Raw genomic sequence first — 10,861 nt, forward strand, 5'->3', positions numbered from 1 at the left:
AGATTTTTTTTCACAAACCATGGATTCGCCATCTGTGAATTTTTTTGTGAAAAAATTTGCCCCAGCTAAAAAGTTGCAGAGACAAAAAGTCGCCATAAGAAAAAGCGCCCATTGACTTTAATGCATTTGGACAAAAAAGTCGATGAGACAAAAAAAAAATGCCACAACAAAAAAATCACATTGACTTTAATGCATTTCGAGCGGGATACGTCTTGTGTAAAAAAAAAAAAAAAATTGACACCCTTTGACTTCAATGCGTTTTGGTAATTTTTCCGCAGTTTTAAAGAATTTTTCTGGGAAACAAGACAGATTCGCTCATCATTACCTTAGCATTGCCCTTTCTGTATGTTTTTGAAGTTGTGAGAAACCTGGAGAACCCATATTAAACCCATATTATGTCCCTGGTAAAATCAAACCTGGGACCCAATTTCTGCTAATTACTGTGTCAATAAGCAACCTCCAGTTTGCTGAATTTCCCCATAGTTACAGTATGCTTATGTGATCTTTAGCACACAGCTCTCTGTAAAAACATGGCAACTTACAGCTGGAAATTGCACTTTGCACAATGCAATATGTTTTTAATGAGTCTTTAAAGGGATTCTGTCACGATTTTTATGATGTAGTTTTTATTTCTAAATTACACTGTTTACACTGCAAATAATTCACTGTACAATATAACATTTTATTCCTGAACCAGCAAGTTTATTTTTTTTTAGTTGTAATATTGGTGTGTAGGCAGCCATCTTAGGTCATTTTGCCTGGTCATGTGCTTTCAGAAAGAGCCAGCACTTTAGGATGGAACTGCTTTCTGGCAGGCTGTTGTTTCTCCTACTCAACGTAACTGAATGTGTTGCAATGCGACCTGGATTTGACTATTGAGTGCTGTTCTTAGATCTACCAGGGAGCTGTTATCTTGTGTTATGGAGCTGCTATCTGGTTACCTTCCCATTGTTCTGTTGTTAGGCTGATGGGGGGGGGGTGATATCACTCCAACTTGCAGTACAGCAGTAAAGAGTGACTGAAGTTTATCAGAGCACAAGTCACATGACTGGGGGCAGTTGGGAATCTGACTATATGTCTAGCCCCATGTCAGATTTCAAAATTAAATATAAAAAAATCTGTTTGCTCTTTTGAGAAACGGATTACAGTGCAGAATTCCGCTGGAGTAGCACTATTAACTGATGTGTTTTGAGAAAAACATGTATTCTCATGACAGTATCCCCTTAAGTATGATATTTTTGAATAGCCCCAAATCAGCTAGTTTAACTTTACAGCATATCAGAATTCATCTATTAATTATTGACCTTTTACTGCAGATACAAGTGGAATGTTAACAACACTAAATACAGATCCCCGCAATGTTACTGTTCAAATTCAAATTATAAACAAAAATGGTCAGAGTTGTTCCGTACCTGTAAGTATCTTACTGCAAATTTGCCAGTGTTTAGACAACACAGACACCTGCGGAGGTGTAGGATTAGTAAAAGACATTCGAAGTGTTGCACTGGGCCCTGCAGCCATTGGACTTTTGATCATGGGATTTTTAGCACTTTTACGTAAGTAATTTTTTTTTCTAATTACTCTTACTTATGTGGTATTCAAATAAAAAATGAAAAAACTATCTGAACACAAACTATCTGAATAAATCATCCAGCATTCTATATTTATGTAGCTATTGCCCTAGCTCCCAACCCACCGTGCAAATTAATTTATCAATACTAGGGAGATATGTACATACTTTGTCATTGACAGTCAAATTATACTTGATATTAAATCCCTGGAGACATCTGTGAGATGCTTAAACTAGTTAGCCAATTAGGATTTAGACTGAGATAATGCTAGAGCTACAGTTACAGTTTATGCTGCTGCACTCATCCCATTTCTGTACCCTAAATTCTATTGGTGTACTTTATTTTTTTTACTGACAGTGGCACTGCTATTACTGCTGCTCTGCTCGTGTGGCTCTGCAACAAAGAACACATTTATTCCTGTAGCAGATGAATATGACGGCGCATACCGACCATGGGGGACTGAAGGAGCAAAACCTGAAGATGTGGTGAGTTGAAATGTATTCCTTGACTCTGTCTTTGCAGTAACCATAGACATAATCCTCATTCTTAGAGGGTCAATAATACTGAAAAATTTGCCATGTGCATTTATATAGATGGGCAAATTTATCAAAGGTCGAATTTCGATTTCATGTGAATTTCTTTTACGCTAATAAATATCAAATATACTTATATACTATATATATATATAATATACTATACTTACAACTCGAATGGGAGGTTATTTAAGAAAAAATTCATACGTCTAATATTCAATCGAATAGGAATTATCCGAAAATTCGATTTGTATTCGGTTTGCATTTGTTTTGCATTCCATTTGCATTCGATTCAAGTTTTCCCTCTGAAAAAATCCTCAAATGTCAGGAAGCCTATTAACATCTCCAAATGAACCTCTGCCATTGACTTGTACATGGACTGAACAGGTTTTGGTGGCGAATATTCGAATTAGGAGTGTTTCCATGGTCAAGGTGTGGTAAATCTCACATTCAAATTTACATTCGAATAGGGGATTAAAATTTGAATGTGTGAATTTTGACACCACAAAAAGTTGAAAATTCGAATTTAATATTCGTTACTTAGGGGCATATTTATCAAGGGTCGAATTTCGAATTGATAAAACTTCGAAATTTGAATTCAAAAAGACCAACTGAAATGAAGTCGAAGTTTTTTTTTTTTTGGTCTAACAGGTCCATTTTCGATTGAATAGGTCCGTATTTGGACAAATTCGAAGGAATATCGCAATCGATTGAATTCGATTTGAAGTTTTTCCCCCAAAAAAACTTTGATTTTTCAAAGTCCACCAATTGACTCCAAATAGGTTCTAGGAGATCCCTCATAGGCTAAAACAGCAGTTCGGCAGGTTTTAGATGGCAAATGGTCGAAGAACATGATAAATTTCGATATTCTATTTTTTTAAATTTTTTTCAAATTCTAATCGAATTTAGACTGTTCCCTAGTCTGAAATATTTTTTATTTACTGAGAAAATACTGCATCAAAAAATGTCAACTCAAATGAAAATATATTTTATTTTGTCTGTGTATATGTTACGGTTTTGTTAAATTCCAATAAACAGCTGAAATAACAAATAAAAAAAACAAACAAATACAAAAAGTATTGAAGAAGTGATACCTATATTGGCTAACAATAAAAATACATTGCAAGCTTTCGGAGCACCAAGGCCCCTTCGTCAGGCAAAATAGAAATGAAAGCTAGAAAGGCACAGCATATATACTGTTAGATCAGTGAAAGGTATTCATGGGCAATAAATAAGGAAGTTAGAGATAGATAGAGATCAAGTGTAGAGATAATACATAGCTGGAAAATGGAAGCCAAGTATAAAAGGGGCATTCAAAGGATGGATTACCCTACAAAAAATAGTTTGCATATACAGGTATTGGACCTGTTATCCAGAATGCTCGGGACCTGGGTTTTTTTTCCAGATAATGGATATTTCTGTAATTTGGATCTTCATGCCTTAAGTGTACTAGAAAATCATGTAAACATTAAGGGGCCCATTTACTTATCTCGAATGAAGGAATAGAGGAAAAAAACTTTGAATTCCGAATGTTGTTTTTTTGGCTACTTTGACCATCGAATGGGCTACTTCGACCTTCAACTTCGATTCGAACTAAAAATCGTTTGACTATTCGACCATTCGATAGTCGAAGTACCGTCTCTTTAAAAAAAACTTCGACCCCCTAGTTTGCCACCTAAAACGTACCGAGGCCAATGTTAGCCTATGGGGAAGGTCCCCATAGGCTTCCTAACAATTTTCTGATCGAAGGATAATCCTTAGATCGATGGATTAAAATCCTTTGAATCGTTCGATTCGAAGGATTTAATCGTTCGATCGAACAATTATTCCTTTGATCGTTCGAACGTAGGAATAGCGCTAAATCCTATTCGAAGTCGAAGGATTTCAATTCGGCAGTCAAATATCGAGGGTTAATTAACCCTCGATATTTGACCCTAGGTAAATTTGCCCCTAAATAAACCCAATAGACTGGTTTTGCTTCCAATAAGGATTAGTTATATCTTAGTTTGGATTAATTACTGGGTACTGTTTCTGGATAATGGATCCTATATCCGTATAAGCAGATGAATACTTTTTCCTGCTCTCATTCTAGATGTGTCAGTGCCACTCACCTTATACTGAGTGAAGATGGTTTTCCGTGGTTCCGCCACTGTCTGTATTTATATTTATTATAGAAAGTGTTCTAAGAACAAATCTACAGTGGGAGATGTTGGGCATTGTGTCTGCCACATTTTACTAGTCAAAACAAAGAACATAAAAACACTCAAACTGCCCTGCTTTGTCCCCTAGAGGAAATACAGGTGCCTATTTTCAGCCATTTTATAAGAGTCAATGGAAGAGACATTGGGTGTTTTGATGATGTGTTTGGATGTGCAAGGATATATGGAGCTACTACTTGGAGCACATGAGAAGTAAACTCCCTATCAAGTATATTTGCAAAAGAAAGAAAGAAAGCAAATACAAAATTTTTCTTTGACTATAGGGTTAAGGATATTTAGCAGAGGGAAATACATTTTTTTTTGTTTTCTTTTACAGGATGTGACCAATTTGCTTGTAAGTTCGAGTGCTCCAGAATGTTATGGTGAGTTAAAGAAGCAGATTGAATATACTTCTAACATCAACTTTGATATTATGTAGATATTATTGGTTTACTGTGATTGGCACACCAACAGCAAAGAAAATAACATGCCATTGTGACACCACAAACATTTTTGTTTCTTAACATTATTTCTATGATGTAGACATTTTCAATGCAATTTTTCAAAAATAATTTCTGGAACACTTTATTGCTAATTATGATATACTGTACAATATGACACACTCAATGGTAATGCTCAGGAGTCTATGGGGGGGTGTGAATTTTCTCTTCACGTAATGTCACAACGTCGCCAGGTGTATATATATCTCCATATTTACCAAAATTGAGAATTGTGGTGAATTTTCTCCTGGTGAAAATTCTCTGCGATAATTCACCAGTATATTTCTCCATACAATAGTAGTAAGGAAAATTCTTCAGAGAATTTTCTCTGAGGAATTTTTTTGCAGTGGAAAAAAGTAGCATGGAAAGGCCAATGTTGATTGTGATTTAAAAGTGGCTGCTCTACCTTCATAATGGAAGTTCGCCAGCCTGAACCTGACGAAATACACTTTAGCGAAAAGGGTAGCATTCGCACATTAATAAATTATTTTTGCTAGAGAATTTTCACTGGCGGAATAGTGAGAAAGTTCTTTAGTGCTGAGGTTTTTTGCTTGCGAATTTTCCTCTTCGCCATTTAGTAAATAGGCGATGTTGTGGCAAATTGTCTTTTTGCCAAATTTTCTCGAAATATCCACAATTCACCCTTTAGTAAATGTGCCCCTATAACTGCACACTAAGGGGGTTATTTATCAAAGTCCGAATTTATCTCAATATTTTCTGCTACAAATTGGCTCAGGTTTTTTAAGCTTATTTATTATTACGTTTTCCCGGAAATTTGCATTGCAGGAACAAAATAAGATTTTCATGATATTTTCGGATTTTTCCATTCGATTTTCAAGATTTTTTCTGAATTTTCACCCAAAAACTTTGAGGTATTGCATGAAACCCAGCGCACATCAAAAAAATCATTGGGACTTCTCCCATTGACTTATATGCAACCTCGACAGTTCTGAGATGCCCCTGAATGGTTTGTGAAGTTTTCACTCCTATGAGGACACCCAGAATATGCAGCCAAGTTAGACCAAGTTAGTCATATTTTGTATATTGCATCACTCAGCAGGTTGCTCTCCCGTGTTGGTTGTATAGAAAAAAAGAGCATCCAAACAAAAGGTTGCACTTTTTAGTAGTAGTCTTCTACCTATAGCACTGTTTCCTGGTAATAATCCCTGTGCGAGCTTACCTGCAGTGCTTTCCCATTCAATGGCTATAATAGCATGCCGTTGGCCTTACAGATGCTAGACAAATCTCCAGTATCTATATTAATCTTCATCTGGAGTGTAAGAAGTCTAGTTTCTGTCACTGTCTTAAATTTCTAAATTGCCATTAGATTAACAAAACAGGGTAGTTCAGTGGCATTTTAAAGCAATATTCAAGTTCTTTTGAGGAATATTACAAATTAAATATGTAAATGTTTTTGACACATCACATAAGAAAATTCTTTTTTTCTTCAGATGTGAACTCACACAACTACATTTCTGGGGGAGGACTGGAATCAACAACAGCGGCAACAACAGCAGCAACAGCTGCAGCAGGTGGCTTTGGAAATGCAGGGGTTCATTCCAGATCTTTTGGCACAGGACTGGGTACAGCCACTGCAGTGGGCACTGGGGCAGGACTGATTGGAAGTGGTTTGGGAATACATGGATTTTCTGGAGAAAGCAATGCCGCAGGGTCGTTTACTGGAGGAATGTCTTCACACTACAGAGATGGTGGCACCATTAACACAGCTTTTGTGGAAAACTACATTACAGAAGTAAGAGACAAACCCATCAAAATGAAAAATATTATATTTAAGAGTTCCAGCAGAGACCAGCAAGTCATCTGGTCAAAGAAGCAGGAAGCTGTAGTTCAGCAATATACAATAGTGAAAGCCCCAAGTCAGTGATTACTGTTTTGATGTATGATGATCTGTAACTACCTTTAGACTCCTTGAATGTTAGGACATTTTCTATTAGCTTTATTTTAAATACCATTTATACAATTTAAATAATATACTATAATATCACAGGTCAATATAAAAACTCATTTTGAATGAAATTACTATTTTTATTTTTAGAAAGCGGAAGCCTACGCCAATGAGGATGAAAGTCGACCAGCAAATGATTGCCTTTTGATTTATGATAATGAAGGTGTGGGAAGCCCTACTGGGTCTATCGGATGCTGCAGTTTTATTGACGAAGACTTGGATGACAGCTATTTGGACAATTTGGGACCAAAATTTAAAACTCTGGCAGAAATATGTTCTGGTAAAAAACCTGAGCCTTTGCCGAGTGCTAAAGAACCAAAAGTAGTCACTAGCATTCCAACAGTAGAGCCTGACATTAGCTTTTCATTAAATGATGTTTCGAATTTCCGGGAAATGTCACCTGCCCCTGTTACTAGTTCTACCTATGTTACTGAAAGCTTTTCATCCTCCAACCTGCCACCTGCTAAACCCATTCATGATCCTAGTAATGTTGTAGTAACTGAGACTTACACAACATCTGGTCCTGCTTTGAACCCCTCTGCATTTACTTTTGAGCCGCATGTTCAGCCTAACATCTATGTGACAGAGAGAGTGGTTGGGTCTACTTCAGGAGTGAGAGGTGCATTTCCTGAAATAACCGATGGCTCCAATGTTATTGTGACGGAAAGAATTATGCGCCCTGCTTCTGGGGTGCAAGATTTTGTAAATATACAAGACAACGCAAATGTTGTACGACGGGAGAGAATGATAGCACCTAGCACTTCAAGGTTGTCTGGGTCTTTCAATTTTCCAGATTTAAGCGAGGGTCAGAATGTGGTTGTCACTGAAAGAGTGATACAGCCCATCTCCAATGTTCAAGGAAATGTAGATATACGCTCTGATCTGATGGATGGACAGAATGTTCTTGTAACAGAAAGGCTGATACAACCAGTATCCAACATTTCAAGCGGTAGAATCATCCATCCTGATCGAGTCGGTGCACAAAATGTAATAGTGACAGAAAAAACAGTTCGATCTGCCCCGGCTATACAAAGCCGTGTACTAAGCCCTGAACCCTTACTCAGTGTTGGATCCACATCCCCCAATGTCACTCGCAGTAGGGTTACTACGTACAGCACCGTCCAGTCTGGTCCAGGTGTCCAAAGCCATGTGCTAAGCACTGAACCCTTTCTAACACAAACGGTTGGATCCACTTCCCCCAGCGTCACTCGCAGTAGAGTCACTAAGTACAGCACCATGCAGTATTCCAAATAATACACCTTTTGTCATATTTGTTTAAAGATTTGAGCTATAATAGTGTTATCAGTGTAAAGCTTGTTCTGAACCCCATAACACAACTGATACACTGGCTACAGCCTCTGCTAACAAACTGGGTTTTCTTATACATTTATTGTAGGAAAACCTTTATGCATACAGTGAAACCTCAACTTCACATCCGATCATTTTAAGTTTTCCCCTAATATTACATAATTTTCTTTTGTGTGGATCCACCTTTACATTATGCATAATAGATTTCCCAAATTTTACATTTTCCGAGATATTTCTAGTCCCCTGTAAAATGGGGTTCTACTGTATTCATGATTCATACACCATACATCATATTCAGTTGTAATTATCAAAGAATATCCAAATAGGTACTGTCCAATCCTAAATATTTGGATTGTTCCTTAAATTCTTATAGAACCAGAAATGTTCGAGTTTCAGAGTTATTTTGTTACATAAGAGCTGCACTACAGTTAGAATTGTATGTAATCAGGCTATGTATTTCCAGTAGTCCCAATTAAAGTGCATTATTACATTTTTAAAAATGTTCTAATGTTTCTGGAACCAAATTAGTTCCAGCTGGTATTTCTGTACTGTATGTAAATGGGATTTGTCATACAGAGAAATACAAATGTACCAGATTCATCAGGTTGTATAAGAATTTAATAAACTGAGGTTTATCCGCTCAGTTTATCAAAATTAACAGATACACTGCTTCAGGGAAGAAAGCATTCCCGTATACAGGAGATCTATCAAACTTCTCAACAGCAGCTCAAGAGCTATCAACCTCAGTAATACATTTTGCTATTTCCCATTAAAATTCACTTGTAACATTTGATCTGTTTTGTCATGAAGAATAAACCAATTGTATTTATTTGGTTTAGGTTATTGGCTTTCTATTTCGCTTTGTTTGTCATGCTTACTTATGAGAACTTTGTATATTTTTTTTTCTAAAAAGGGGGAAACCGCAAGATTTGTCTTTGCTTGAAGTATCTTTTCACATATCATAAAAGCTATTCATTTTTAGATAGAAATATGAAACAGCCTTCTTTCTTTTTATCGTGCTAATTACTATTAAATATTTTTTGGTAGCACACGTTCTTGTTTATAGCACAGCTCCCATTGACTTTTATAGAACCTTGACAACTTTTACTTGGCAAAGTTTTGTATAAGTGGTTTTCGTGGTTTTTATACTTAATACATCTTAAATATTTAGAGCTTTTTTTTTAAAAAAAAAACAGGAAAACCACACATTTTTAGAGATTTGTGGAAAAAAAACGAAACTTGATTGTTAGTAAATGGACCCCTTAAAAACTTTGATTGAAAATCTCCAATAAAGTTGCCCTAAGCTTATCCTCTGAAATGTATGCAAAACTGCACAAAGATTTAAATTAAAGTGTAAAGTGGCTTATAGCAATTAATATTAGATAGAGTTTTTTAAAATGTTTTTTCTGTAGGCAGCATTTATTACAATTCCACAGATCTCCAAGAATTGTCCAATAATTCAATAGAAGTAGCTAGAACATGTTTATTAACATATAAAGCTATTGCTTTAGCATAAAGCCTTTTTATTTTGATTCAACTGTCTGAGCACTTCTTGTCAAAGACCGGCGACAAAAAATAAAAGGTTTTGTGCTGTAAATTTTAGGTTCCTGCTTTGTAAATAAAAGCCCCTGGTAAATATTCAAAATCTCTCTGTCAGTCTTTGTTTAAAGATCAAAAGACAAGTAATTATGTACAATAAAATATGTTTGGTAAATCTGTGTTTGTATTTTATAGAAAATATTGAGAACTTTTAAATAAAAAAATGTTTTAGGTTTTTTTGAGAGGTTCAATAAAAGCAGAATATCTTGAATCAGACATTTCTCTCCAGACATTTGAACAAAACATACAAATACTCAATATACAGCAAGTGTGTTTATTGTCAATGGATGCATGTGTTGTGTGTGTGTTTATGTGTGTATGCAATATGTTGGCATGTGATGCGTTTGTCTGTAAGTGTGTATTTGTGTGCACACATGTGTCAGTGAAGATGACCAACCAGAGGATGATCAACCAAAGGTAACTAAGAAGTCAATAGTAGGAGTTGTTATGTACAACTGGGATTGTCCAAAGAAAATGGAAAGAAATATTTCTGCTTCTTTGTCTCTTCTGTAAGAGAGATTTTAGTTCTAGTTAAGTAGAGTTCCACCAATGCATTTAAAATGATCCAGCCAGCTCAGGGGAAGTTATAGGTGTTCATTGCACTTCCTGTTATAGTCCAAAAGTATATTAACATGCAGATAGAAGTATTATGGGAAATAATCTTGAATATGTACCATATGGCATCATTTTCGGTTAATACCCTTATAGGTTAGTTCTATTTTTAAGATTACTCTTACAGATAAATAGGTTGCCCAATCAGTGATCAAAACATGTAATATAAATAAATGCAACCTTAAATATTCAGTGATTTAAATGTAGTTACATTTTTTTAAAACTCCAGTTCACTCTATACCACACTATACACTACAAATGCAGAATGTGTATAAATATAATTTATACAACAAGAATATACATTTGTATATGAGCAGCTATATTCACCCTGAAGAACTGTTTAAAGTTCAAATGAGTTGGAGGAACCATTGACAATGAGAACTTGCTTCTGTCCGACCTTGTACATTATTACCCTTCATTATTTTATACCCATATAATTTTGGGTTATTTCTTCCAGTCCACGCACTGCTTGTTATTTTTTTAATTTATTCGCCATTTTTTGGGTACACGTGTCATTTCATTTCAGTTGTTATCTCTTCTCTGATTTAACAGTTTCTGCCAAAAAATTACAGCA

The 10,861-nt window shown here is 35.7% G+C and overlaps 1 protein-coding gene across 1 annotated transcript in view; it reads left to right on the plus strand.

The window, feature by feature from the left end:
* LOC108718573 (desmoglein-3) overlaps positions 1 to 9,790 on the plus strand; it is a 31,042-nt gene extending 21,252 nt beyond the window's left edge. Inside the window, exons 12-16 of the mRNA XM_041566412.1 lie at positions 1,317 to 1,556; positions 1,929 to 2,056; positions 4,640 to 4,685; positions 6,254 to 6,555; positions 6,859 to 9,790. Coding sequence (XP_041422346.1) covers positions 1,317 to 1,556; positions 1,929 to 2,056; positions 4,640 to 4,685; positions 6,254 to 6,555; positions 6,859 to 8,022 — 1,880 coding nt within the window. The 3' untranslated portion in view covers positions 8,023 to 9,790. The remainder of the gene's footprint in view (positions 1 to 1,316; positions 1,557 to 1,928; positions 2,057 to 4,639; positions 4,686 to 6,253; positions 6,556 to 6,858) is intronic.
* The last annotated feature ends 1,071 nt before the right edge of the window (positions 9,791 to 10,861 follow it).

The sequence above is a fragment of the Xenopus laevis genome, chromosome 6L (assembly GCF_017654675.1).
Source record: "Xenopus laevis strain J_2021 chromosome 6L, Xenopus_laevis_v10.1, whole genome shotgun sequence".
Classification (NCBI taxonomy): Eukaryota; Metazoa; Chordata; class Amphibia; order Anura; family Pipidae; genus Xenopus; species Xenopus laevis.